We start from the raw sequence: 27,739 nt of genomic DNA, 5'->3' as shown, positions 1-27,739 counted from the left end.
AAAGCTGTCCAGATCAGCAACCTCACTGCAACTTCAAGCCTACACAATTTTTTTATCAAAGCAATCCCTACGTGTCTGAATGTGTTTTACTCTCTTTGGCCAACAACAAGGACACTTCTTGTCTGCCCTCACCGAGAGCTCTCATTCAGTGGGCCTGTCACCTTTGATTTGAGAATGACACTAATTTAGAGAAAGACTGGAAAGCTCCACGGGCCATATCCAGCCCTCAGGGGTTATTTATATCCTGTATCAAATAGCTAATGCTTCTTCCAGAGAGGAATCAAAGCATTAGAGACAGTTCAGGCCCTGCTTTTTAACTGTGGATGGTTTCTTCACTCATTCTTTTTCCATGTATTATCAAAGCCTTTTAGTCAGGCTGTAAACCTCAAAGAGGGAAATGCAGAGCGCATCACTGATGGCAATGATCACACCCCCTGAAAGAGGCTAAAAGCCTAAAATAAAAGGAATGTGTGAGATCTGCTGTTCCTCCAGCTCTGTTTTGGGCCCCTCCTCACCCGGCAGGGTAAGGGGTACCCCACAGCTTTCCTTGGCTGTAGCAGTGTCTTCCATCATTTATCTCTGGAAGAAAACAAATGCTTCCTGAACTACACTAAACATGAATGGCATGTAAAATTAAAGCCTAACTGAAAGTGGTATTAAGATTCTTGCTAATGCAGACTGTCTGTTTTAGGGGGAATGTTGCCAATAATACTAGCAGGGTGATGGGGAAAGGCATTAGAAGAATAATTTCAAATCAAAACTGCTTTAATGAAGGAGCTTTACTTTGAAAAATGAGAATTTCAGAAGGTTTCAATATTTACATACTGGAGGACACAACAGCAATGAAATATTGAAATAAACAATGATAAAGTTCAGAGCTAGAGCTTTGACGATTGTGGAGTCTTCTTAAAAATGCAGTTCCTGACAGCTTGCAAAACACTGGCTAATATTTCCAATTTCAATAGCCATGTTCAGCATAAGAAAAAGCAAGAGCCATCCTTCAGCTGAATCTCAGTCTAGTGTATAATTCATCTTGACTCCAAAATGCAGCTGATACCAGATGGCTCCATATGAACTTTGCCTACATCCTAAGACAGGAAATGGAGAAGGAAAAGTCCCATTTCCAACATCATTGCCAGCCCTGCTATGCCGAAGAGATGTGAAGGGAGCTTGCTCTCCTTCATCCCTACAGACATTTTCAGCGTATCACTGGAAACCAGTGGGAACTGCTCCCAGGTCAAAGGAGGCAATTAGTAACTGTAACACTTTGGGAAACCCTTGGGTTGCAGAGAGAGGCAAAGAAGTCTTTTGATGCCTGTGAAACAACAGAACTTCCGCTATTCCCTTAAAACAACTCAGGACAGAAGAAAATGTCTTAAAAAGATTAGTAGTCACAGGTCTAACACACAAGGCACTTGATTCCAAGAAAGGTTTAACGGGAGCACAGTCATACCCCCACATCTATCAGAAATCTCACTTCATGCAGCACTGCAGCTCTTCACTGGAGCACTAAAATGAGCATTTTCCTTCCGAAGTTGGATGCAGTCATCCTGGCAATGCGAATTTAAGAAAAGCAACAGAAGGCAGAGAGGGAAGGCCCCAAAGGAAGGGGTTCATTAAAGAGCACCTGAGCTAATGGCTGACATCTCATTCCTGGGGATGGTACCTGCAATGGATCTGTACAGAGCAGCTGGGGCTGTGACACCTGGATTTCTCCAGTGGAGCCAGGCTGGGAGAGCTGGGGGAGGTCAGCCTGGAAAGAGAAGGCTCTGGGATGACCTTATAGCCCCTCCCAGGGCCTAAAGGGGCTCCAGGAGAGCTGGAAAGGGACCTGGGACAAGGCATGGAGTTTCAGGACTGGGGGGAATGGTTTCCGAGTGCCAGAAGGAAGGGTTAGATGAGATTTGAAATTCCTCCCTGTGAGGCCATGGCACAAGTAGCCCTGAGAAGCTGTGATTGCCCCATCCCTGGAATTGTACCAGGCCAGGCTGGATGGGGCTTGGAGCACCCTGGGGTCGTGGAAGGTATCCCTGCCCATGACGGGGATTTGAATGAGAGGGTCTTTAAGGTCCCTTCCAATCCAAACCCATCTGTGGTTCCAGGATTCTGCGTGCCACTCCAGACACAGTCACCTGTGACAGCCACTTGGATCATTACCAAAAGAAAGCACCACAGACCAAATTCTACTTTAATCACAGCACATTTGAGCCTGTCCTCAATTTCCAGGCCTCCCAATAGGGACAGTGTCTGCACGTGACCACCTGACACCTCCTGTGCCAGCTGCAATCCACTGAAGGGCCATGAATTGTTTCCACCTTTCAGCTCACCACTCACCCTTTCAACAGAGGAACCACAAAGCAATGCAGCATTTTGAGTGTGTTCACCAGTGCCTTCCTATCAGGGTAAACAGCATGTTTAGAGATAGAATCATTATGACAACACATGATGTGACTGAGTTAAGCAATCCACAGATTGTCTTTAAGGTCCCTCCAATCCTGTTTGTTCCATGAGCTATCTGTGTATAAAGTGATAAAGATAGAAAGGAGACTATATAGATAGACCATCCTGAAATAAGTCAAGTAGAGGAAACCAGAATAATGTTTGAGAAACTAGAACTGAAGGCCGCAGAGGCAATTTTAGCTATTTTTCCATTACAGCCCTTATAAAATCTGAGTGGAAAGCAACAATTTCAGTGAGTTGAACATTTCCCCTGGTTCTCAAATGCTCTTCAAACAGTGGGAGCTATACAATGCTGCAACCTCCACCACGCTGCACGTGCAGTGATGCTGTGCAGTCACAGTGGCACTTTTTGAAGCCCAACACAACAACAATTTGACAAGAAAATTATACATAGTGAATACCTAATGAGATTTTGCAAATGGTACATTTTGTATGCAAAGGCTGCAAAATTCCTTCTTCTCTTTTCGTTTCTTGAAGCATTTGGTTCATAATTAATATTTAAGTGTGTTCAAATCAAAATCCTTCAACCAACACAAAGGAAAGAGGGGAGGTAATTGCCAGCTAATGATACAATTACAAATTGGTTTTGCCTTAATCAGCTCCTAAAAGTCTTACACATTCTCAGAACGCAGAGATCAATGCAAGATGCTTGAAACCTGAGAGGAAAAAAATCAAATATCAAATGGGACAGAATGTCAGTGAATATAAACAACAGTTTGGGTATGAAACAAGACTAAAGCACTGATTTCTATTTAGTGAGTGGTAGCAAACACCATGAGCAGTAAATTGTGACAAAACATAAAGCTCACTGGCAGGGAAGAGTTTCTTGTATTAGTAGATCAAATTTTCATCCCCCTGTACACTCTGGAGGGGGTACACTCAGTGGACTCAGCCCCAGGTAAATACATACAAGTTCAAACAGTGTTAAAACCTGTTGACATTTACACAGGTATCGAAGAGAGTTTCAAATTCTCCCCATGAGCTGCTTGTCAGCTCCAGAACTGCAGTTTCACCTCAGAGTCAGCTGACTTTGCATGGACAGAAACCCATGAAGAGAAAGTTTCTGCATTGAATTCCTTCACTTCTTACTGTGCTATTGTTTTGTTACTGTTAATGTGCTAATTGCTGATTACTTATAGCCAATGCCTCTCTTCTACTCTGAGCTTAATTTGAAAAGAACAACAAAGCAAACTCACAATGAAGATTATGCAAAGAGGAAGAGATTACAATAACATTTATATAAGTGATAAAAACCCTCAACCTTCCAATGCCCACTAGCGTCCTTTCCTAAAGGGTGCACTCCCAGTTTGGGGAAAGACAGGGAATATTTAGAGGAAAGCTGAAGAGAGGAAGGTGAACAGTTAGGGTTCGCTAAATGCTTCAAAATTCCGTGTGTCCAGTGTTTGCAGCAACAGTGAGCTCCCAAAGCAGAGAGAATGGAAATATCCAGACTCTGTTCACAAGACCTTACCCTGGTTTTTCAGGAAAGCTTAGCAAGGTAAGGCTTTAAGGAAGGTCTCCTTCATGCAACTGCTCAGAAAGGAGGAATTAGGAAGAGGACTGCTGTACTTAGAAAGCTTTCTGCATTTTGCTGCTTTAGTTCTTTTACTGAATAATCATTTTAAGTTATTAACCAGGCAGGGAAAGACATCCTAAACCAATATATCTGAAAAAGAAATGAACTGAAATGGTATGAAAAAGAGGTGGAGCAAGATGGGGAAAGAAGAGCCAGAACTGAGCATTAGCAGGGACACAGCCATCTCTTACACAAAGAAGCATTTCTACTTTCCAAATGCAGACTTTAATAGGCAAGGAGAGAGAATGAATAGGAGACAGATATCAAGGACTTCAAGATAAAGTTCGTAATATTTCGGGCAAAAAAAGGTGGATTGTAGAATAAAAATTAGATTTATAAAGTTTTCTGTAACAAGATTTTGTACAGACATAAATACTCCTGTTTAAATACATGTATTGTATTGAAATTGAAAATAAGCCAGGACAAGTGAGTATATGCACAATGACAGTTTACCAAGATAGTCAAAGAAAGAATAAACCCCTAAAAATATGAGTTGGGCATGCTGCACTGCCCAGGAGCAGCCCAAACACATACATGAGCTGCCAGGTGATGCACACACATGAGGACAGAATAATTTCCAGCAGCTTGGCAGGAACACATTTTTCCTGACTTTGACATACTCTATTAAAATCAGTGTAATTTCCAAAGGGAAATTGAAACATGTTCTGTAGCTGCATAACAGTTTAATAGTGGAAGTGCAATGAGGAATACTGTAGGAGACAAGCTAGGAGATAAGAGATCAGTTTGCATTCTACCCATAAAACATGGAGTTTTAATTAACGAGCCAGTTTGCCCTGAAGGACTGATCCCAACAGCACAGGAACTTTTCTGCAGTGAAATCAGGGATGAACCCCTTGGAAAAACAAATGAGATAAGGAAAGCTCTGAATAAAAACTATTCCTGAGAAGAATGCAGCATGGGATGAGTCAAGGACTGATGGGCAGGAAGTCCTAAAACCACAGAATCAGAGAATGAGGTGGGTTGGAAGGGATCTTAAAGCTCGTCTCAATCCACCCCCCTGACATGGGCAAGGACACCTCCACTATCCCAGGGTGCTCCAAGCCCCATCCAACCTGGCCTCAAACACTTCCAGGGGTGCAGCAGCCACAGCTTCTCTGGGCATTTGTTAAATAAATCTTTGCCCAAATACTTGTACTATGATTTAGCTTCTATTTTATCACATTGAACACAGATTACAGACAGCTACTACTTCACAAAAATGAAAAGAAATTGGGGCATGGAAAGGACAGGTAGGAACATAGACTGCAACTGAGGGAAACTCAATCCATCACAACAGACTGCACAAGACCTGAAAGGACACAGTGAGTCCTGGTTTTTAGCCATGCACTGAAGAGGAAACTAAGAGAAATTCTATGGACCACTGATTGCTGGTCACTGCCAGACTTCTTTACAAAAACTGTGTCTCAATGAATAAGACCTGATGCTATTTTACACTTTGTTTTGGCAAGTAATAAAGACATTAAGAAGAGGTGGTGATAAAACATTAACTTGGATTGAGTGCATACAAGCACATTCACATTAAATTAAGGATAAAGAGAGGTTAAGTGCTCTAAGAGAATCCAACTTCACTCTTTAACTGTGAGAAATGAAATAAAACAGAAAAAAAGTGGACTAAGGAGATCAGGATGGGAAAGCTGCCATGTAAATATTTCTCTCAGGTCAAAGATGCAAAACTATTTGAAAGCTGCATCCTCATAGCTAACCTCAAAAGGGACATGAGGATGAATTAAAGAGACTTTGTATTAAGGAGAGGAAAGGATTCATTAGCAATGTCTTTAAAGCCAGCAAGAAGTAGAGAGAGAAAATAAGAACTGCCAGAAGTCAAGCTGTGCCACTGCTCAGCAAATGAAAACAAAGCAGCACGAGATGTTTCAACCATACAAGCAAAGGAAACCAGGAAGGGAAGGGAAGAGAGGATGCTTTAAGGAGAGGCAAGAGAAAAACCAAATCAGCTGTATCCTTAACACTCAGTTCCGCAGCAATAAATAACAAAGAAACAAATCAGGGTAAGGTGCAGTCCAGCACTGATCATGGAAAATCAAGTATCAATCAAAATAACCCCTAAGGTTAAAAAAAATAATTCTTTTCCTGACTCCTGCAATTATGAATTTGATGAAAGAGAAGCTCAGATATTTAAATAAATAGTTGCACAAGTGCTCACCTTTGTACACAGATGCTACTACCCCTGCAAGTAGCACTTACATGAAAACTAGGAGGTTTAGGACCTGCTACTTGAGTATCCAATAACATTATGATTTTACATTGCAGCTCATCAACTCCTCCATATTTAAAAATCAGGACTTCAAAATAAACTAAGACTTTACAAATTTATAAAGTAAAAACTCTCCAGCTGCAAACTGATTACCAAAACTGTGATATTAAAAACAGCCCAAAGCCAACCTGCCAAATCTTCAGTTTGCAATCAACAAGAGAAAGTTTCCCAAGTAATTAAAACCCACTGTCTTTAGGAGAACCCAAATTTCACAAGCATTCCTAATACTTTTTTAAAAATTCGGGAAAAATATCACTATATCTTAAGGACCTCTTTTCCAGGTGGATCTCATTTTCTTGCTCACTATTATCCTGTGCATTATTTTTTTGAAAGAGTGAGTTTGCCTGACCAATATATTTGAAATACCAAGTACATTAATGTGAAGTGTCAGCTTTCACAAAACAATTGCATGAACCAGGGTGAAGATGGAAGAATTTGAGTTCCCATATTTGACCAAGTTTCTTAAATAAGGCAGAATTCAAATATGCCAAGCTTTATCTGAGATCTGTGACTATGCCATCCCTGTAACTGCTCAAGGCTGGACAGGGCTTGGGGCAAGCTGGGCTGGTGAAAGCTGCCCCGACCCATGGCAGCAGGTGGAATGAGATGTTTAAAGTCCCTTCCAACCTAAACCATTCCATGATCTCTGTTCCAGACCTCGAAGCATTTTGTCTTTCAAACACCCACATCATTCTGAGCACACAGTGAGCTGATACTTGCCCAGCCCACTGCAAGAAGGTGGCCGAGGTTGCTCTGAATTGTGAGCTGCCTCAGCAGCTGCTGAATCTGTTTTTCAATCACAGAGTGATTCTGTCTGATTTTATGACCACCAAGCTTCATCCACTGCTTCTCCTGCACCAGCTCCATCACCACTGCCTGCCAACCAACTGCCCTGAATAAAGGGAAAGGATGAGCTTCTTGTCCTGCACCTGCCACCAGCCTGAGGCAGCAGCAGGAGGAAGGGGCAGGGGGGGGCTTGAGCTGTGCCTTTGGAGTACCAGGCACTAAAGAGCTACTAAAGCATTTCCTCTGTCTGCTCTTTCCAGGCTTTATTTTCAGCTTTATCAGTCTTTTTCTGCACCATCAATATCTGCACATTTGAAGTCAGACATCTCATCAAACACAGCCCTGTTAATAAATGAGTCCCTCTCTTTATTTCACAGCACATCTTCAGATCCACTGGCCTGAGACAACACCAGAAGATGTCTCACACCTTCTTCCTCTTACCCAGGAACATCAAACTCTGTCTACTCTGGGATTACACCAGGTTGGTTCAGCTTGGACAACTGCAGGCACAGCAAACTACCACAGCTCTTAAGAGAAATAAAAAAAAGCACCTTTAAAAAAATCTGACATCTATTAGCAGCTCTTACCTGTATTTTTATGGGCCAGGTGAAATTGCTGACGTAAACAAAGAACGTGATGTTCGGGTTGTTGCGGAAATCAAATTTCTCATTGGAGAAACTGTCCTTGTACTCTTTTACATTGGTTCTGGAAACAACTGGAATTTCCTCCCCAGCCTGAGTACCAGCTGTTGTAAGGAATAGCAAGAAGTCTATTTAAGAAAACAAACAAAAGGACAAAACATCCTAGATACAACTTTTTAAAAATTAACTACTCATTCAAAACTATGTTAAGCTGCACTGCACTATCAAAATCACTGTATGCCAACATGTTGCATTGTTAAAAACCAAATTTGCACTTTTAGTGTTTACAGAAAACACTAATAAAGTTGAAAACATAAGGTTTTTAAATATTTTACTTCACCTCTCAGGCTGACAATTTACGAACAGTATGCAAAAAGTACATAGGTTAAAAACTTCCCAAGTTTTCCCAATTAAATTTGCCTTTTTCAGAAACTGATAAATGAAAGAAGCTCCTGAGTTGCTTAGATCATCCTCAATTTACCTGCAAAACTTGTGGACCAAGTAATGTTGAGGTTGAAGTTTTTAGATGCGTTGATGAACATGTCCAGGTCTCTGTTTTGCTAAATGAAGAAATAGAAAAGAAACCCCATTTTTAGGATAAGCAATTTTACTGTACTGTTTCCTATGAAATTGTTGCTACAAAAAAATTATCTTGAAATTTGTCACTTATATAAAGAAAATACATCAAGCTAAAATGATATACTATATTTTCTGAACGAAATATTCTTCCCAAGGAATATATAACAAAGGATAAAGAAGTTATGTGTATGGAATATCACAGGAAGAACTGAGACACAAGATATGGATGAAAACCAGCATAACATCACTGCTCTGGAGACAGGCTGAGAGAGCTGGGATTGTTTAGCCTGAGGAGGAGAAGTACCTGAAGGGGCTCCAGGAGAGCTGGAGAGGGACTGGGGACAAGACATGGAGGGACAGGACACAGGGAATGGCTTCTATTGCCAGGGGACAGGGATGGAGGGGATATTGGGAATTAGGAATTGTTCCCTGGGAGGGTGGGCAGGCCCTGGCACAGGGTGCCCAGAAGGATCCCTGCCCCTGGATCCCTGGCAGTGCCCAAGGCCAGGTTGGACACTGGGGCTGGAGCACCTGGGACAGTGGGAGGTGTCCCTGCCATGGCAGGGGTTTGGAGCAGGATGAGCTTTAAAGTCCCTCCCAACCCAAACTGTTCTGTGACTTCCAAAAAAGCTAGAACTGCCCAGAGGTTGGTCCAACAACTGGAAAGAATCAAATGTGATTCTTTATGAAATTTTCCTGTGATGATTTGGGACTGCACAGCAAAGCAAAGGTCAAAATCTTTGATTGCTCAATGGAGCAGGACACACCTTCCTTATCACAAGACTAAACCTAAAGACCGGCAGAACTGTAAAAATTCATTGCCTCCAGAGCCAAGAGAGACAAAGGACAAAGTTAAAAGGGGAAATAGAAAATGTACCTCTTCAGGTGTTGCTACAAAGTTGATTGCAGTGTAATAACGATCGTCCTCCTGGGAAAGGCTGAAGGTAAACTGATAGTCAATGAGAAGGGTATCTGTAAGGAATGCAGGGAGACAGTTATCCTATCACCTGGAATAAAATAACTTCTGTAAAGGAAGGCATGATGTCACTGAAGGGTTTCTTGGACAGCTAGGACATGACACTGCCATGACACTGCTACAAATTACTCCAACCTACATATGATCCCACATAAGGAACAAAAAACTCTGGGAGCTGAGCCTAGAGGAGGAAGAGAGTGACTTATACTTGCCAGGCAACAGCCTCCAGCCTTGATCTAAATCAATATTCCTACCTATACACTGTAAGAAACATGCCAAAAGATTTACTTTTCCAGCCTGCAATATCTCTGTGATCTAAGGGAATAGCAGAAAAATTCAGCAGCTGTGTAATTCCCACTTGGAAGGGGACAATGGTTCCCCTCATTCCAGGTTTCTGCACACCAGCATATTTTCCTGGGAGAGGTTCTACAGAGCAGCTGGTTGGTGAAGAACCAGCTGCCATCCTGCTTCAGGACACATCCCAGCCAGGCATGCCAGGAGCAGCCTTTGGTCTGTCTGTCCTTCCCTGCTCCCATGTGCCCAAGCTGGTGGGGATGCACTCACCCACCTCAGTACCCTTCCATTAAAGTACACTATTATTCCTGAAGTCATGCAGAGATATTCCAAGCAGTAATGAGCAGGAGTTGATACACCAGGTGCTGTTTTACTGCCTCCTGGTGACCCCTCATTGGACGGACACAAGTCACACAAGCTGCAGGTGTCAATCCACAACACAGCACGAAGGAACAGAAAATGAAACCAGGCAAGACTGGATCTGGACAACATAAGGTTCTTCCTCTAAGAGCTGGAAAGTTTTGACTTTCCCCACTTTTTGCCCATTTAACTATCCCTGCCATGTCAGCAAGGAATTTGGTCATTCTTATACAGAGATGCCATGAGAAGCAAGCAGTGCTCTGTTTGGCCCCACAGGCAGAATTCAAATAAGCCAAAACCAGCCAGTTGATCATTTCTGAGCTGGACAAAACCACTACTGGAGACTTCGTGTAGTTTAAGATTCCATCTCTCCACGCCTGCCAGGCTGCTGATTGCTAGTATTTGCAAATAGAAGTGGGAAAGTTTACATTAGGTAATCTGAATCTTGGCAAAGGATCTTCTGGAACTGCATGGGAATCCAAAAGCTCATTTCAGAGGAAGCATGGCAATTTTGAAATCCATTCTAACATGGACCAGAATTTAAAATAAACAGTATTTTGCATTTATAAAAAAATCTAAGGACATTCTTTGCTTTTTACCTGTTAGGAATATAGTTTAAAGTGCTCTCCAAAAGACCAGACAATCTCAGTCACATGAAAAACATTTAAAACATTGTTCAAAAGATCCAATCATCACACGGACCTTATCAAGTAAAGTATTTTCATTCTCTTTAAACAATGTATTTGAGAAAAGTAAAGGTTTTTAGAGCTATTTTTTAGTCCTTTCCCTAATCCCCCATATTTTAAACACATGCTGAGGCAACTAAACAAGTTTTAAATAAGGTATTTTAAACTTCAATCACATTTTTTATCTCCAAAAAAAACAAAACAAACCCAAGGGTACTCACAGTAACACGTTCCTTTAAGTGGATTTCCCTGATATCTGTTTTCAACTTCACACCTGAAAAGAATATACATCTTTTAATAAATGAATTTTTTTTCAGTTCTATTTATTCCCAGCCACTAAATACCAGAAAACACAACCTGTGCTTATAACAGTACACAATTAAAGATTAATGTATGAGCTAGATTGGGTTGATGAAGAAATTCCATATTCCCTGCAAGTTCAACTCATATGCAGTAAAAATGCAATATAAAATTCAGGATATAACACTTGCATCTACTTGGAAGGTATTTATTAGCTGTTCACAATGCATGGAACTGGATTAGCTTAGTCATTTATAGCTATTCCAGGTTCTATCCTATAAATGTTTGCTCATGTGAGCAGTGCTTTAAAAATAAACCTGGCAATGAAATTATTTGGAATTAAATTATTTCCTCTAACATTACACTAAAAGCATTTCTGTTATGTTACAGAAAATCCTCCAGCAATTTTGTTGCTCTAAAACTGCTCCATTAAACTGCTTGAATGTCAAAGGCTCATTTCGGATATATTTACACTCCCACTGAACATCATCAGAGAGCACGGGCACTGAAATCTACCAATTAAAAAGAAACCACTGAGGGATAAAGCAAAGCAGAGCAAGTCCAGAGGAGGCCACAGAGATGCTCCAGGGCTGGAGCCCCTCTGCTTTGGAGCCCCTCTGCTCTGGGAGAGCTGGGAATGTTCCCCTGGAGAAGGGAAGGCTCCAGAGAGAGCTCAGAGCCCCTTGCAGGGCCTGAAGGGGCTCCAGGAGAGCTGGAGAGGGACTGGGGACAAGACATGGAGGGACAGGACACAGGGAATGGCTTCCACTGCCAGAGGGCAGGGCTGGGTGGGATAGTGGAAATTAGGAATTGTTCCCTGGCAGGGTGGGCAGGCCCTGGCACAGGGTGGCCAGAGCAGCTGTGGCTGCCCCTGGATCCCTGGCAGTGTCCAAGGCCAGGTTGGACACTGGAGCTGGAGCAGCATGGGACAGTGGGAGGTGTCCCTGCCATGGCAGGGGTGGAACAGGAGGAGCCCTGAGGTTCCTTCCCATATAAACTATTCTGTTATTCTGTGCATAGTTTGGGGGGTGAGGATTTTTTCACCCATCCCTTCTGCATGACATTCATTTTTGAAATGTTTTTAAAATTGGAATTCTGCAGGAAATCACCCTGTTCATGATATTCCCCAGGGGAAGCACGGCTGGTTGCACCCTCAGTGAAGTCAGTCAACTGTCAGGAGGAAGAAATCAGCAGAGACATCATAAACAAACCATAAAAAAAACAGGGGTTGGGGGGGGGTGGGGGGGTGAAAGGAGGTACGTGCATAATTTTTTATTTTCAAATAAGAAAGGGAAATGAACTCACAGCTGACACTCATCTCCTTTGATTCCCTTGGTTGTGCAGAAACATTTCCCTGTGTTTGTGTTGCAGACGGACGCGTGGCCATTGCACTTGCAAGCTGTTGAGCAGAGGGGGAGAAGATGTAACATTGAATGAAGAAAGGAAACAGATTTGATAGCAATTAAGTCCTTTAGTGGTCTGAGACACATCAACAATTAACGTGCAGATGAAAAGCCATTTGGTGCTCTTTGCTTTTTTTGTGCTACAGAAGGCAGATTAAAATAGAACTGTGTGTCAAAACAGAGCAAGCACAGGACTGGTGTTTTGTATGAAATCATCATCAGACTCTGCTTTTTAGCCTCTGAAATTCATTTAGCTTCCTCTCCTATTGTTAGACAGCAGGGGTGATATTATAACTAGGAAGGAAAAGACAATATTTGGAATCATTTTGGGCTTGCTAACACATTTCAGCCCAACTCAAAACTCTTGAGAGAAGAGTCTGGAAAATAAAACAAAGCCTGTGGGACTTCAAGGGCTTTTCACAGAAACTAATAAATAGGCCTAGGGAAAAATAATCTTTCATCAGTTCTATTGAGGAAATAATGTCATTATCAACAGCATCAGCAGAAAACATCTGATGCTAAGATGATGTCATCCATGCTGGGAATAGATGGAGTGCATTCCCCAATATACTTTAGGATAGCTTTGTGCCAAATATCAAATTGTGGTTGAAGGAAACCTGTACAGCCCTAAACTACTTCAGATTTGGGGCATGCCCAAAACAGACCTCCTCATACACCTCAGTTTGCTCAAGATGCAACCCAGGGTAACATGGTAGGGACACACAGGAGATTTTCTTCACAAGAATGCTCCTTATTTAAGCTAAATGCTCATATTGACACACTTTGAGACTTTTATTTATAAAGATATAGAAGAGAAACATTCACAATAACCCCAAAAACAAACCAACAAGTAAGAACAAAGCCTACACAGCCAGTTGACTTTGATATCTTTTTCACTGTCACTGGAAAAACAGATTTAACAACTTCTCCTGGCATCTAGGTGCCTTTCAGGAGTCATTCTGCCAATGCAGGTGCATCCATCTGGAGTTGAGCATAGCAAAGTATACAATATAATGAAAAAAACTACACAAAGCAAAGATCCCTTGTTTATGATCTGAGCCTGCTGGGAACAAGATGCTTTAAAGGCTGGAGCTTCCTTGTTAAAAAGGCATATTCCTCCTCACTAAGCAGCCATGCCAATCAATGCACCAGCAGATTCTTAGACATGAAGTCCCCATCCTGAATATCTCTGCCAGCCTGGACCTCATTTTCAGAATCCTTTTGATATCTTCTTTCTGTTGGCACATAATGGAAGCTATACTGTATCAGGGACACTTAATTGTGCTCCTCAGATGTGGATGAGTGGTTTCCTAGCAGTAACACAGAGAAAAATAGGAAGAAGCAAAAAGGCCTGGTGTGGGAACAAGGAGACTGAATGAAAATTCAACAAAATAATTATATTCTGTGAAGGAAACACTCTTTTCATTAGTGCCACTTAAAGAAAATTAAGTCTTAGTACTACTGAGAATGTCTTGTACTTCTTTCTTTATGCCTTGCACAAAGGAAGCAAAGTGAAGTTGGATCAATATTCAGTATGAACACACATGAAATGTCTCCTGATTTTTAAACCTCAGGTTGTTTAAAGGCCGATTGCAGCATCTTGAGCAATAACATTAATTTATCTTTCCTCTCTGCTCTTTGGTGTATCAAGAAGACTGGACACTCAAATATCTCTATTTCAAACAATAGAATTGACTAATTTATCCACTTTTCTACAAGCCTGTAACTGGAGATCACTCACTGAAGAACTGGAATATGCACAGAGACATTTTCTCATGGCTTTTCAGAGAACTTTAAACTTTGGAAACAAACTATTGACAGAATGTTCTAGACAACCTCACTGGAGTCTACAAAGGACAATTTCCTGCCAGAGTACAATGATAGAGCAGAAACCCAAAACCACTGGAAATGGCTTTTTGACTGTACCATGGTAACAGCCTGATGATGAAGCACCATCCACCAGATGAGTCTCCTACCTTCTCCACAAACCACAGGTCACAGATTCATTCAGAGATGGTCATAGTGACCATTACTCCTCTTTCCATGTTTGTGATGGTCCAGCTTCCCAATGGCAACACCATCACCCACCTGCCCAACACTATTCTTCCATGCCACATGCTTCAGCTGCCCTGCAGGGCCTCCCTGAGCCCTGGGAGAGGGAATCAGGCAGATCCATGGCACCAGCAGCTCATGGGCCACCAGTGAAGGCTGCATGGACGTGTTCAGAAGCACTGCCACAGATGCAATCTGATTCCAGGCATAATAGTACATTCCCTTCACTTGAAAAAACCTTATCTCCCACCACCATATTTTCATGGGAAACTCTTAACCAGAAAATTCAGAAAAATCCTGAATGCAGAGAGAGCACCTTGCAGCTATTTTTGCATTTGATGTGCTGCATTTCCTCCCCTTCCTGATTAATTCTCCTCTACTTGGAGACTTCCTAAAAGCAACCTCTGAGGAGTCATTTACCTGCCATTTAGTTATTAACTGCCCAGCTCTGCCAACACCAGGGCATATGATGTGATGCTAACAATTTTCTCAGGGAAATAACTGCAGTTTGACAAAATATTTTCAACCCACGTAATATAATCTTGTGTTGGGACTTTTTACAGGAATATGTAGGACTGAAGGCATTCAAATAGGAGGGCAGGGTTAAATGGGATAAGGGGAAGAAATTCTTCCCTGGGAGGGTGGGCAGGCCCTGGCACAGGGTGCCCAGAGAAGCTGTGGCTGCCCCTGGATCCCTGGCAGTGCCCAAGGCCAGGCTGGACATTGGGGCTGGAGCAGCCTGGGACAGTGGGAGGTGTCCCTGCCATGGACAGGGCGTTGGATGGGATGGTCTATTAGAACCCTTCCAACCCAAACCATTCCGTAATCCCAGGACTTGCACCAGGCAGTGAGTGTACAAACATACAGATGTTTGTTTGCGTGTCAGCATGGCTGTGACCATGGCCTCTAAAAACAGAGCAGCACTAAGTATTCTTCACAAATGCACAAGAAGAATGAAATCAGCACGTTATTAATGGGAAAGAATGAAAGGAACACAGCTCAAAGAAGGGAGAAAACAGGAGTTAGCTCTGCTGCCCATCAGCCAATGCTTATCTGAAGAATTCCCCTCTGAAAATGCTTTCACCAAGCAGAAATGACTAATTGGCAGCAATCAGCCTGGCTGCATCAGATAGGGTGATTTGCTCCAGCTTTCCCTTTCCCAATCCACCTCAGCCTTTCTGCCCAGGTTCCTGCTTCCCTCGTTCTTTCCCCTTCCCAGTAAACAGTGTTACAGCAAAATAAAAACCTGGGTCCAAAGCATTTGAGAGCAAAGCACTTCTGACATGAGCTACTGGTTCCATCAGATAAGGAATGAACACTGTTCCACAATCTCTCAATACATTTTCTAATTTCTTTTTCAGGCATCTGGATGATTTCAGTCTGCCATTCATTATCCCAATGACAAACTATTTTGGGACAATCCTTATGCACAAGAGTCCAAAAGAACTTACTCTCCATTTCCACACGCATAGAAAAGCTACACCTACCAACAGGCACCTTGCGATCCAGTGATTAAACCTGAAAGCTCAGGGTAGAATTCTGTATTTTTTCAAGCAACTCAGCCTCAATTTATTCATTACTTTCAAGTAAACTTTAGAGCATTTCAAAGCCTCTTCAGCTGAAATGAGTTTATTAGTATCAGTAGTATTTAATCTGGCAGATAATGTTGTGAAATCAAGTGTCAGGAATGCACCTTCTCCTTTGTACCCACATTGTTGTGCTGTCTGCTTGGAATTCTATATCCCTTTGCTCTAAGGGAGGCAGCTCCACTTCATTCTTCCAGGCTGGCCACAAACCACCCACACTCATTTCACAGAAGTACTGGCACTTTGAGCAATGTTATTTTTATTCTACCTTTTCCATCACTGCATCGAATTGTCTTTTCCCACCTCACTGTACTCCACTAACATAACCCACTGTTTAATATCTCTGTTGGTGACAGAGGCAAGTGGGACTGAGGAACCCACAGCAAGTTTGCTGGTGACAACAAACTGGTAAGGTCAGCATGCTAGAGGGAAGGGGGGACATCCACACAGACCTAGATAGCCTCCCACAGTTCCTGGATAGCATCAAAGGGGACCTGGACAGACTGGAGACATGGGACTGTGTGAACCTCATGAAGTTCAACAAGGCCAAGTGCAAGGTCCTGCACTGGGGTTGGACCAAACCAGAGCCCAAACTCAGGATAGGTGGGGAATGACTTGAGAGCAGCCCTGAAAGGGCTGAGAGGGAGAAGGACTTGGGGGTGCTGCTGGATGAGGGCTGGACATGGCCCAGCCCAGATCCCCCCAGCCCTGGGCTGATCCCAGCATTTGGGCAGCAGGAAAGGTGGGAATTTTGTCCCTGTGCCCCCCCCCAGGTGAGACCCCACCTGGAGAGCTGCCCCAGCCCTGGATCCCAAATTCAGGAGGACGAGGAGCTGCTGGAGGGAGTCCAGAGGAGGCCCCAGAGCTGCTCCAGGGCTGGAGCTGCTGCGCTCTGGAGCCAGGCTGGGAGAGCTGGGAATGTTCCCCTGGAGAAGGGAAGGCTCCAGGGAGAGCTCAGAGCCCCTTGCAGGGCTTGAAGGGGCTCCGGGAGAGCTGGAGAGGGACTGGGGACAAGGCATGGAAGGACAGGACACAGGGAATGGCTTCCTACTGCCAGAGGGCAGGGCTGGGTGGGATTTTGGGCAGGAATTGGTCCCTGGCAGCGTGGGCAGCCCTGGCACAGGGTGGCCAGAGCAGCTGTGGCTGCCCGTGGATCCCTGGATTGGGGCTTGGAGCTGCCTGGGATACTGGGAGGTGCCACTGCACATGGCAGGGAATTGGAATGAGCTGAGTTTTAAGGTCCCTTCCAATCCAAACTATTCCATGACTCTAGGAAAATCACTCAGGAGCAAGAAGCACCTTCCCTCACATCTGCACCTCTCACAGCTGGGTTCTGGTTTACAACTGGTCACCCCCTGCCACAGCACTGAAAAAAATCACAGCAGTTCAAGACTATGCCACAAGGTTGCAGGTCAAAACTCCAAGTCTTCCATTTATATTTCTCAGTATTAAATGCCATGGTTTTTCAAGGCAGCCCTCTTCCCAATTTGTTAACTGGATCTTGCACAGCTGAAAATAGCTCTTTGTGCCAAAGAGTCCCAAAGCACTTTACCAACTCAAATACAATTTTAACAGGGTTCTCCTAATCCTCAACTGAAATCCATCCAAATCCTCAGTGAAACATAGCAAGCCTTTATGAAGCAGACAATTTTAACTATAGACACACAACACATTAACCAAATGGAATAGAAGGTGAAACTTAGATAAGCAGAAATTTGTTGAAGACATTTGGATCAACACTTTCTTTTAAAAACAGCATCATCTAACACTAAAATACAAGCATTTTTCACTGTGGTCATTCCAAGTTTAGAAAGGAGGGTATAAAATCATCTTTATGTGCAATGAAAGCAATTTCACTCATCAGTTTGAGTGTCTTTGATTTGAAGAAACAAGAACTGAGCCTCGCCTGCAGGAAAGAAAACATGAATTACCAGGATATGATTTGTGTTCAGATAGCAGAGGAATGAGCAAAGAGTGAAAACCGTGGAGGAGCTTAGTGCAGGAAGCTCTGAGGCAGCACTTACGCTGGCACGTGCCCCCGTTGGTGGGATCCCCATAGTAGCCAGAGATACACATCTCACAGTGCCTGCCCGTGGTCAGGTTTTCACACTTCTCACAGATGCTCTCGTTTACACACTTGCTGTGCCCATTACACTGACAGGCTGTGGAAAACAGGAAAACTATGAGTACTGGTGCTCAAATATAGCTCCCAGACACCCTCAGGAGTCTGTACGGTGCAGAGGACAAATGAAACCATTTCATACACCTTCCCAAGAGGTTCTTGTCTCTTGCTAGCAATACACAGACCCAAAGACAGGTGTGTATCAAAAAATGAAATTTAAAGCAACACATGGAAAACTGAACTGCGAAACATTATGCGCACATTGGACTGGAAGCTGTTGGTGGGATGGATTTACAAGGAACAGGGAGTGGAGTGTTGGCTTTCTGTAAAAAACATTAGTCAAAAATCATCCTAAGCATTATTAACACTTAAAACAACCTTCAAAGGAAGATCTGCCTTTCTTTCAAACATTCTTAAAATAAATAAACAGAAGTTAAAATCTCAGCAAAGGTCTGTAGGGAAAGGAAAAACTTCTCCCAAGTAATAAATAATATCTTCATGCAGCTCAGCTGCTTCACAGCTCCTTCCATCGCCAAGTGTGTAATTCCCATTTATATTCCATACTCTTCTACTCCCTTCATTAACAGCAGGGAACATTAGACATGACCATAGTCTTAAAAACTCTCTCTCCTTGAACTTAATCGAAATGTTGGACAATTAAACGCTGTTCGTTTACCTGGACACTGAATAAAGGACCAGTTATAGCTATTCTCCACAGGACACAGGCTGACATTGAGGACAGGCTCCAAGCTGTGTTTCCCTGGTGTGGATGGGGTTGGCATCTTGACAGGACCCCGGTAAGAGCCTTCGATGCACTTGCCCTTCCCAGTGTTGCTCGGGTCTGTGCACCATCCACAGCCCGGCTGCTCCAAGCACTGAGCACAGGTGCAGTACCCTGAGCAGTTTTCAGCTACAAAAAAAAACAAAACAAAACATGAAATTGCAGAATAAATCACTATCTCAAACATGGGGAACAAAAAAATGCAGAATGTATTCTGTGTAATTGTATTTTTATCTCACCAAATCTAGAAATATTTATTCTGATATTCACAGTAATATATTAATTCCTATCAGCATATTTAGTCCAGAATCTAAGATAACTATCAACAAAGGTTCCAATAATCAATGACTTACAAAACAGCACAACACAGAGAGGTCTTTCAAACCATTACCCACCATCCTTTAACACCAGAGGTTAATGTTCCCTCTACAAAACATCTCCGATTGATTTAAAAAGAGATCAGATGGCCAAATGAGCCATCTGGAAGCAAAGGCTAAAAACCAACCAGTTCAGTCACTCTGAGCCTCTTCCTGCCACATTTCAGTATCACATGCTATTATTTCAAGTATTTATCTGAGTCAAAAAAAAAATAGAATACAAATAGGAGAATGAAATTCTACCCTTTAGCCCCTCCTTTCTCTAATGGGATTGAATTTCAGGGGTGACAAACTCTTTACATACAGAAAACTTTCTTCTATTCTTTTCCCCAGACCATCTTGAAAAAATTTTCTGGATTCTTGGTATTACAAGATAAGCAGACTTTCCATTTTGATGTTTAGATAGACAATATTTGCCTTTAAAGAGAAAAAAAGGTTGTTTTCCATTATTTCAGCTTACTCATCTCCTTCCTGATGCTTCCTCCAACTTTTGACCTCTGGCAATGTGGGAGGTTCATATTCTCATGTTCCTTAAATTTATTTTCTTCATCTCTTATTTTGCAACACTTTGAGCTACTTGTGAGGCCCCTGCTCACACCCAGCTCCTAAAGAAGTCAACATAAATAAAACAACTTCTACATCTTCACTCATTTTAAGTTTTTAGGCTCTTTTACGCCAGTTTGAAAAGAATACACACTATTCCAAAATGCCATGAAGCTTTTGCAGTTTGCTCACATCTACCTAAAAGGGGCAAAAAAGTATATAATTTATTTCAAATAAGGTAGAATTCCTACTACAGTCTCTAAGGAGACAGTACTTCAGAATAAAACACTCATATAAACCCTAATTTGGATTTGATAATCAGGCAATCAGAGAATGGTTTGGGTTGGAAAGGACCTTAGAGACTGTGTTGTTCCACCCCCTGCCATGGGCAAGAGACCCTCCACTAGACCAGGGTGCTCCAGAGCCCACCCAGCCTGGCCCCGTTCCTCTGGCGCAGGACATTCCCAGCACAGCCCGCAGGTTTGGATGGCCTGGTGCCCAGCCCCGAGCAGGAGCGGTGACTCACGTGGACAGCTGCTCATGGTGTACCACTCCATGCACTGCCCGTAGGGGAACGAGGCCACGTAGGCGTTGGAGTCTACGCACTGCTTCATGTTGCTGCACCACATGCACTCGGAGCTGCCGCTGGTGCACTCGGCGCAGGCGGCGCGCAGCGCGCAGGGCGTGCGGCACTGCTTGGCGCTGTGGTTGGCTGTGGGGGACGACAGCCATCAGTTCTCTTCCACAAGCAGCCGTGGAATACTTCAGGACCGTAAAGCCCATCCCATCCCACCCCTGACACGGCAGGGACACCTCCCACCATCCCAGGCTGCTCCCAGCCCCAGAGTCCAGCCCTGGACACTGCCAGGGATCCAGGGGCAGCCACAGCAAATCTGGGAACAGTGTTGTGAGCCCAGTCTCTTTCTCTGCAGTTCTGCTGAGATATTCCTTAGCTAAACTCCCCACCAAAGTGCAGGGTAGAACCCTGTTTCACATCAGCAGGCAGGGATGTTTTTTAAGTGATTTGATCAGTTCCAGACATCAAACAAGCACTGAAAGCAGAACCAACTCAGCAGTTTGCAGTATGAGCCAATGCTTTCAGTTTTGCTTCAAGTGACCGTTCTCAGACCATAAAAACCAGGGTAAAGCTTAAACCCAAGTGCTGCAAGTGAAAACATAACGGAATTTTTAGTTCAGGCTCCACATTCAGGATTTGCATCCTGCATTTCCACAAAGAATTATTTCAACTGGTGCAGTGTACTTAAATTTTTTATTGAATCAACCAACTTCCCTAATGCTTAAAGAGGCACTAATTGGTATTCAGAAATAATCAGCTACAATGGAGAATTAACAGACCAAGCCATCTGAAAAGATATGCAATTTTAACAAAGCTGGAAGACTTTCCCCAAAAGCAAATAGCTTTTTTTTTTCCAAAGTTCTCATATCTCCAAAGTGTCTTGGCCAATTAATTTCAAACTTTGATAAAATCCTCCTCTGGCTACATAGCAGGGGAGGGGGAAAAGGGGAATTCAATCAGGAAGTTACTTTTTTTTTTTGGTTTTTTTTGAAACAGGAGATTGCTCCATACCATAATTACCCTAAGCGTCACACGTAGGTATGCAATCGAGAAAAAAATAATTAAAATAATGTACTTCAAATATTTTACAGTTAACAGCATAAATGTTCAGCTGTTTTTAAAATTTCTACTTCCTGCATGACATACGTACACAAGATACTGATTCACAAGTACTTTTCTTTGGCAAAGTCATGATGCAGCTGGTTTAAAATATAATAAATTGCATTCTCTTTACTCTCTAGGAAATATAAATCAACCAGACAGCTGTTGTTACCTGGCCTTTCACAGACAGTGCCGTTGACCTCGTTGATACACGTTGCTGCCTTCAATCCCTGTTGGGAAGGCTCAGCTAAATATCCACAAAATCCAGCATCACTTGGTTCATTGGGAAGCCACTGGACGAGGGTGTTGGTGAAGGGAGACATGTCTTCCCAGCACCAATAGGACACATTGATTTTCCTCAGTCCAACCCACGGAGTCAAAGTCTTGGGCTAGAAATAAAGGAGCAAGTCAAATCTAAATTAGTGGTGCTGGCCACAAACTTCTTAATACAAAGATCCTATAAGACAACTATTTCTACTGGCAATTTATTTTTTGGCACACTTTCATTCTGGGGAGGAGCATTTGAGCTCTATTGGTATAATATGTGGTTTTACTGCTAAAATCAGTAAACATCACCTACTTCAGAATGATTTTATGCACTTTTATACCCTAGAGCTGCAGCTTCCAACAGCAACAGCATGACAAAGCATATCATGCTCATACTAACACATTTTCTTGTCATTACTAAACATCTATGTACAGTTTACTTGAAAAAGCAGCAACTGCAAAACAGAGCCTCCCCCAGCACAGTCACCAGTGCTCCAAGCCCCAGTGTCCAACCTGGCCTTGGACACTGCCAGGGATCCACGGGCAGCCAGAGCTGCTCTGGCCACCCTGTGCCAGGGCTGCCCACCCTCCCAATTCCTAATTCCCAATATCCCACCCAGCCCTGCCCTCTGGCAGTAGGAAGCCATTCCCTGTGTCCTGTCCCTCCATCCCTTGTCCCCAGTCCCTCTCCAGCTCTCCTGGAGCCCCTTCTGGCCCTGCAAGGGGCTCTGAGCTCTCTCTGGAGCCTCCCCTTCTCCAGGGGAACATTCCCAGCTCTCCCAGCCTGGCTCCAGAGCACAGCAGCTCCAGCCCTGGAGTAGCTCTGGGGCCTCCTCTGGACTCTCTCCAGCAGCTCCACGTCCTCCTGAATTTGGGATCCAGGGCTGGGGCAGCTCTCCAGGTGGGGTCTCACCTGAGGGGGGCACAGGGACACAATTCCCACCTTTCCTGCTGCCCATGTGCTGGGATCAGCCCAGGATACACTTTCCTACCTTACAAGCATTCTATACTAATATCCATTAAAACAGGCTCGTAACCTCTTTAGGCTCACTTTATAAAGGACTCTGTAAGTGGAAAAAAACCCCACAGATTAAAAATTCTTTTTTACACTTTTAAGAAATGTAAAACTTCTTAACACAGTGTAAAGGTTTAAACACTGAGAGGGGAGGGTTACTGTGTGTCTTTAGGAATTTACTCTGCAGTCAGCTATTGGAATATCCAGAAACACCTGGAGCTGTCAAAATCATGTACTTTTACAGTATTCCAGGCTTAGCTTCCTCGTTTTACAAAAGATTTAACAAACAACCTTGCTTAAACTGCAGCCTACCCTTCTTTGGCTAAAATGACTACCCTCTAAAAAAATTATAATGGGAATCAAGGCAGAGAATGAATGAAATGGGTGTTCCTCAGACAAAACAGAAATGGGAGTTCTTGTTTAAGCACGGGAATATGTCTCATAAGTACTGAAGCACATTGTCCCTTGAAAAAAAGCAATCTTATCACCTCCAGCCTCATTTTTCCTAGAGAAAATGCTTCCCAGAGTGGCCTCTGGGACCCAGGAGTTGTTATTCTGATGTGCCATCAGGCCACAGCAGCTTTCCAGGCTAATCCAGGATTTTAGAAGAGATGCACAGCATCGTTCTTTGTCAGGGCTGTAGCACCACCTACATAACCTGGCCTAAACATCTCCCTTCTTCTCCCAGAGACTGGAAAAAATATGTATGTATTTCACTGATGCATAAAGAGGGAAAAATTCCAATTCACTTCTCCCTGGGCCTGACAGAAAAGCACTTGCAACTAAATCACACACAAATAATGCCACATAAACCAAGCAGCTCTGTGGAATGAGAAGGCGACATTTTAAACAGCTGCTTATCTGAGTGGAGTAAATAACTCAGTACTTCACATTAAATACCTCCAGTGCCCCAAAGGGACTTTTATTTATAAAACATTGTGTACAGATCACCAGAGGGCTCCTACTGCAGTCCTATATTCCACCGGGGAAACGCAGGTGTGATTCAGGTGCAGAAAACGGTATCTCTAAGGCACTGTGTATGTTTATATTTATCTTTCCCATTTACATTCTTCACAATTTCAGCTCAGAAGCACCCAGAGGGTACAATGAATTCCAAAAGAAAATCAGTTGGTTTTGGTTAAGAGGCATTTCCATTGTGTACAGAGCAGACAATACTTCAGAAAGGACTCCGCCACAGCCACAGATTTATTTATTGGCAAGGGATGTACAAGAGAAGCACTCACCGAAGACTGAAACTTCTGCACCTCCTTCAGAACAAACTCCACCTTCTTCTGGGTGGTGAGAGAAGCCAGTAAAGCACCGTTGGATCTGCAGGACAGTTTGGCATGATCATAGTTCTCCTTGGCATTGGTGATCTTCAGACAGGAGTTGCCAACCAAATGCCAGTTTGTTCCGCAGATATTTTCTGGGAGACAAAAGGGGCAAAGAAAGTAAACCCAGAGGTGCAGGTGACCATCCCAAAAGCCAAAGAAGTAAAAGAACCATGAAAAAACATAAGCTCAGATGGGCAAGAGGCCACTGGAGGCCACTGGCCCCTGGGCTGTGCCAGCTGCAGGGTGGCAGCAGGGCCAGGGCAAAGCCCATCCCCTGTGCTGGTCCTGCTGGGGCACCTCCAGTGCTGGGGCAGCTCTGAGAGCCCTGGAGGGGCTGGAGCGTGTCCAGGGAAAGGAACAGAGCTGGGAAAGGGCTGGAGAATTCCCGAGGGAGCTGGGAAAGGGGCTGGAGAATTCCCGAGGGAGCTGGGAAAGGGGCTGGAGAATTCCCGAGGGAGCTGGGAAAGGGGCTGGAGAATTCCCGAGGGAGCTGGGAAAGGGGCTGGAGAATTCCCGAGGGAGCTGGGAAAGGGGCTGGAGAATTCCTGAGGGAGCTGGGAAGGGGCTCGGCCTGGAGAAAAGGAGGCTCAGGGGGGAACTTGTGGCTCTGCACAACTCTCTGACAGGAGGGGACAGCTGGGGGGATTTGGGATCTGCTCCCAGGGAACAAGGGGAAATGCCCTCAAGTTGTGCCAGGAAAGGTTTAGTTTGTGTAATAGGGAAAATTTCTTCCCTGAAAGTGTTGCCAAGCACTGGAAGGGGCTGGCCAGGTCAGTGGTGGAGTCCCCACCCTTGGAAACGTTCAGAAAATGAGCAGACATGGCTCTTAGTGCTGTGGTTTAATGCCATGGTGATGTTGGGACAGAGGCTGAACTTGATTATGATGATCTTGGAGGTATTTTCCAGTCTTAGTGATTCTATGAACCCTTCCACTAAGAAATACCTACAGCCCCATCTCAAACCAGTATGACAGAGCTGTGCTCAGAAATGTTGATACATAATAATATTGGAGGAGAAGGAAATCTGTTTAGGGGATCTGAAGTCCAACATCAGCTTTTGGTTATCTGCAGTACACAATCAAAGCACGTATTACTATGTTGAATAGTAAAACTGTGGTAGGAAAAAGAGGAAAAAAACCCACATTTGTATTTTGTTGGTGTCTTGAAGCCACTTATTCATCCACAGTTGTCAGGGGACCTTTTGGCAGGAGTGGGCTGTTGTGCTAATCCTGTCCACAGCATGAACTTCCAGGATTAATCCCTGCTTCAACTTGAGCACAACCTCACTACTTAAGAACTCTTTACACTCTGTGATTAATTATTTCCCTTCCAGAAAAAGCTGATGGGTATTTCCAGTGTGAATTCAGATTTAACAGACAGAAAACTCTCAAAGCATCAAATTTTTCAGAAGAGCTTTCTACACACATAATCAGGTCGTCCCCCTTTCTATATCAAATAAAACAGACCAAGTTCTTTATCTCACTAAAAAATGTTTTTCTCACTTTTACTGATCTTCTTCAAAGTCTCCTCAATTTTAAACTGTTGCAGACTGGCAAACACCAGACCTAGACATGTCCAGACTTACCAGTTCCTAGAGGAAAGCTTTCCATGTCCATTAAAATATCCTGTCTAATGGGTTTTCTCCCCTTTCTCTATATTTTATTACCTACAAATGTTAATCACTGAAGATCCTGTATTTCTCTCCCAGTCATTGGGATAAAAAAAATAAATTACTGCAATGGAACTAATAACCAACTGCTGTGAGCTCCACTGAAAACACTCTAACAGGAGAATTTTCCTTAAACATCAGGTGTTACTTGCCTCATTTGTCCACTATGTGGCATTATGCTTTTGCACCATTTTAGTTCCTAAATTAAATAGCATGCATTATTAAATCTAATATCTTGCAGAAACCTATTATCAACAGCTTTTATCAAATGAAAAGGGAGAGATGAAATACAGCCTAATAATTATACGAGTGATCATAGTTCTCTTCAGACAACTGGGTCTAAAAATATTCCAGCAGACTTGCTGGATTTACTACAAATTAAGTTTCATACCAAAGCTAGTATGGTTAAACAACACTATTTGCTCCATTGTAACAATAAAAATTACAGATTTGGGGATAAAACAAACAAAAAATTTTAAAAACCCTCAACAATTTTGGGAGTGGGTGAATTTGGGTTATGCCACCAGTACCTACCTGGCAAAGCAATGCACTCCTGATTCCTAGGTTCCCACTGACAGTTTTGATCCATGGCACAGCTTTTACAACTCGTCTTTTTGTTACAGTAGTAGGCAGGATTATCCTTAGGGCAATTGTCATAGAGAGTAACAGGAACCTAAAATAAATAGCATAGATGAAGCTTTTTTCAATATCCAAGCCACGTGGGATAATAACAGCCATGATTGCAACACTACATATCACAGTTCAGCTCTCCAAAGCAATTTATATATCCAAAACCTGTGGAATTGGGCACAGCCTGAACTGGTTATCCAAGATATTCCCCCAAAACACCACCTGACATATCTTCCATACTAAAGATTTTTATTTTTATTTTTTTTTCCCCTAGGAAAAGCCCTATTAATATCAAGCCCAAAATCTGATTAATGAATAATCATACCATGGCAAAATCTCCACATCTTCTCCTGCCCACAGCTATCCCCCTAAATTAATTGGAAAACTCCATGCAAAACCCTTGGATCAAATTGAAAAAAATCCAAGCATATAGCACTTTTGAGCTAGACATGCACTGGGAAGAATGAAACAGGGATCCTAACACTGACAGATGAAAACACGGACATTTGCTATTCCAAAGGGCAAATTTAAACTAAGAAAGTGTCGAGAACCATTACCTGTTCCTCTGTGCAGTTGTTGTGTGCTGGGATACACTGGTCAGAACACCACTGACAGCTGTTTGTGTTGGCTGTGCAGCTGTAGCAGTCTGTAATCTGATCACATTTTTCATTGTCTACAACTATTAAAGAAAAAAACCTGCATGACCAAAAACAGGCATTTCCTGACAGAGCTCTAAGAACTTGATTAGTTACAGCAAAAGATACAACCAAATAGCAGTGCCAGTAGATTTTCTGTTAGCAGCTAAAATCAGGTACTTTCATGTGTTTGAACTGATAGAAAATCACTTTTATTTACAATAGCAATCACTTTTGGTGCCCAAGGAGCCCTAAAACACACCACCAGAAAATAATGTACCAAGACATGGAAGCACATGAACTAAGATACATTAATGCCCAGGGAAATGATGCCAGACAATATTTCATAAGGACAGTGGCCATTTCTCACCACAGACCCATCTTCCTGCAAGCCTGGCTTTCAAGTGGAGCATTTTCATGTGAAGCTTGAACTTTTCATTCATCTTGATAATTATTTATTCACTGTGTTTTGTGAAAATTTATTGTACATTGAGAGCCCAGCAAGGCAATGTCCCCTTACATCAATTTCCATAAAATAATTAAAGGCTGGACATCTGTTGCAGAATCAAGGGTTGTATAATCAATTCAGAGCTATGAATGTATGAGGATAAAGTTGCTTAAAAATATCCTAAGAGGAAATACAGAGATCAGACCTTAAAATATTAATTTATTTTATCTGCCTCCTCTATACAAAGAA

General features: G+C 43.0%; 1 protein-coding gene across 1 annotated transcript in view; it reads right to left on the bottom strand.

The window, feature by feature from the left end:
• ATRN (attractin) overlaps window positions 1–27,739 on the bottom strand; it is a 141,030-nt gene that overhangs the window by 50,121 nt on the left and 63,170 nt on the right. The window contains exons 13-24 of the mRNA XM_062493856.1: window positions 26,965–27,086; window positions 26,312–26,450; window positions 24,020–24,201; window positions 21,666–21,882; window positions 20,342–20,527; window positions 18,791–19,024; window positions 18,017–18,154; window positions 12,257–12,350; window positions 10,873–10,925; window positions 9,213–9,307; window positions 8,238–8,316; window positions 7,703–7,860 (exon numbers count right to left, since the gene is read on the bottom strand). Coding sequence (XP_062349840.1) covers window positions 7,703–7,860; window positions 8,238–8,316; window positions 9,213–9,307; window positions 10,873–10,925; window positions 12,257–12,350; window positions 18,017–18,154; window positions 18,791–19,024; window positions 20,342–20,527; window positions 21,666–21,882; window positions 24,020–24,201; window positions 26,312–26,450; window positions 26,965–27,086 — 1,697 coding nt within the window. The remainder of the gene's footprint in view (window positions 1–7,702; window positions 7,861–8,237; window positions 8,317–9,212; window positions 9,308–10,872; window positions 10,926–12,256; window positions 12,351–18,016; window positions 18,155–18,790; window positions 19,025–20,341; window positions 20,528–21,665; window positions 21,883–24,019; window positions 24,202–26,311; window positions 26,451–26,964; window positions 27,087–27,739) is intronic.

Source organism: Cinclus cinclus, chromosome 5 (assembly GCF_963662255.1).
Source record: "Cinclus cinclus chromosome 5, bCinCin1.1, whole genome shotgun sequence".
Taxonomy (NCBI): domain Eukaryota; kingdom Metazoa; phylum Chordata; class Aves; order Passeriformes; family Cinclidae; genus Cinclus; species Cinclus cinclus.
Note: the sequence above shows the minus strand (reverse complement) of the source record. Positions and strands in the feature narration are given on the sequence as shown.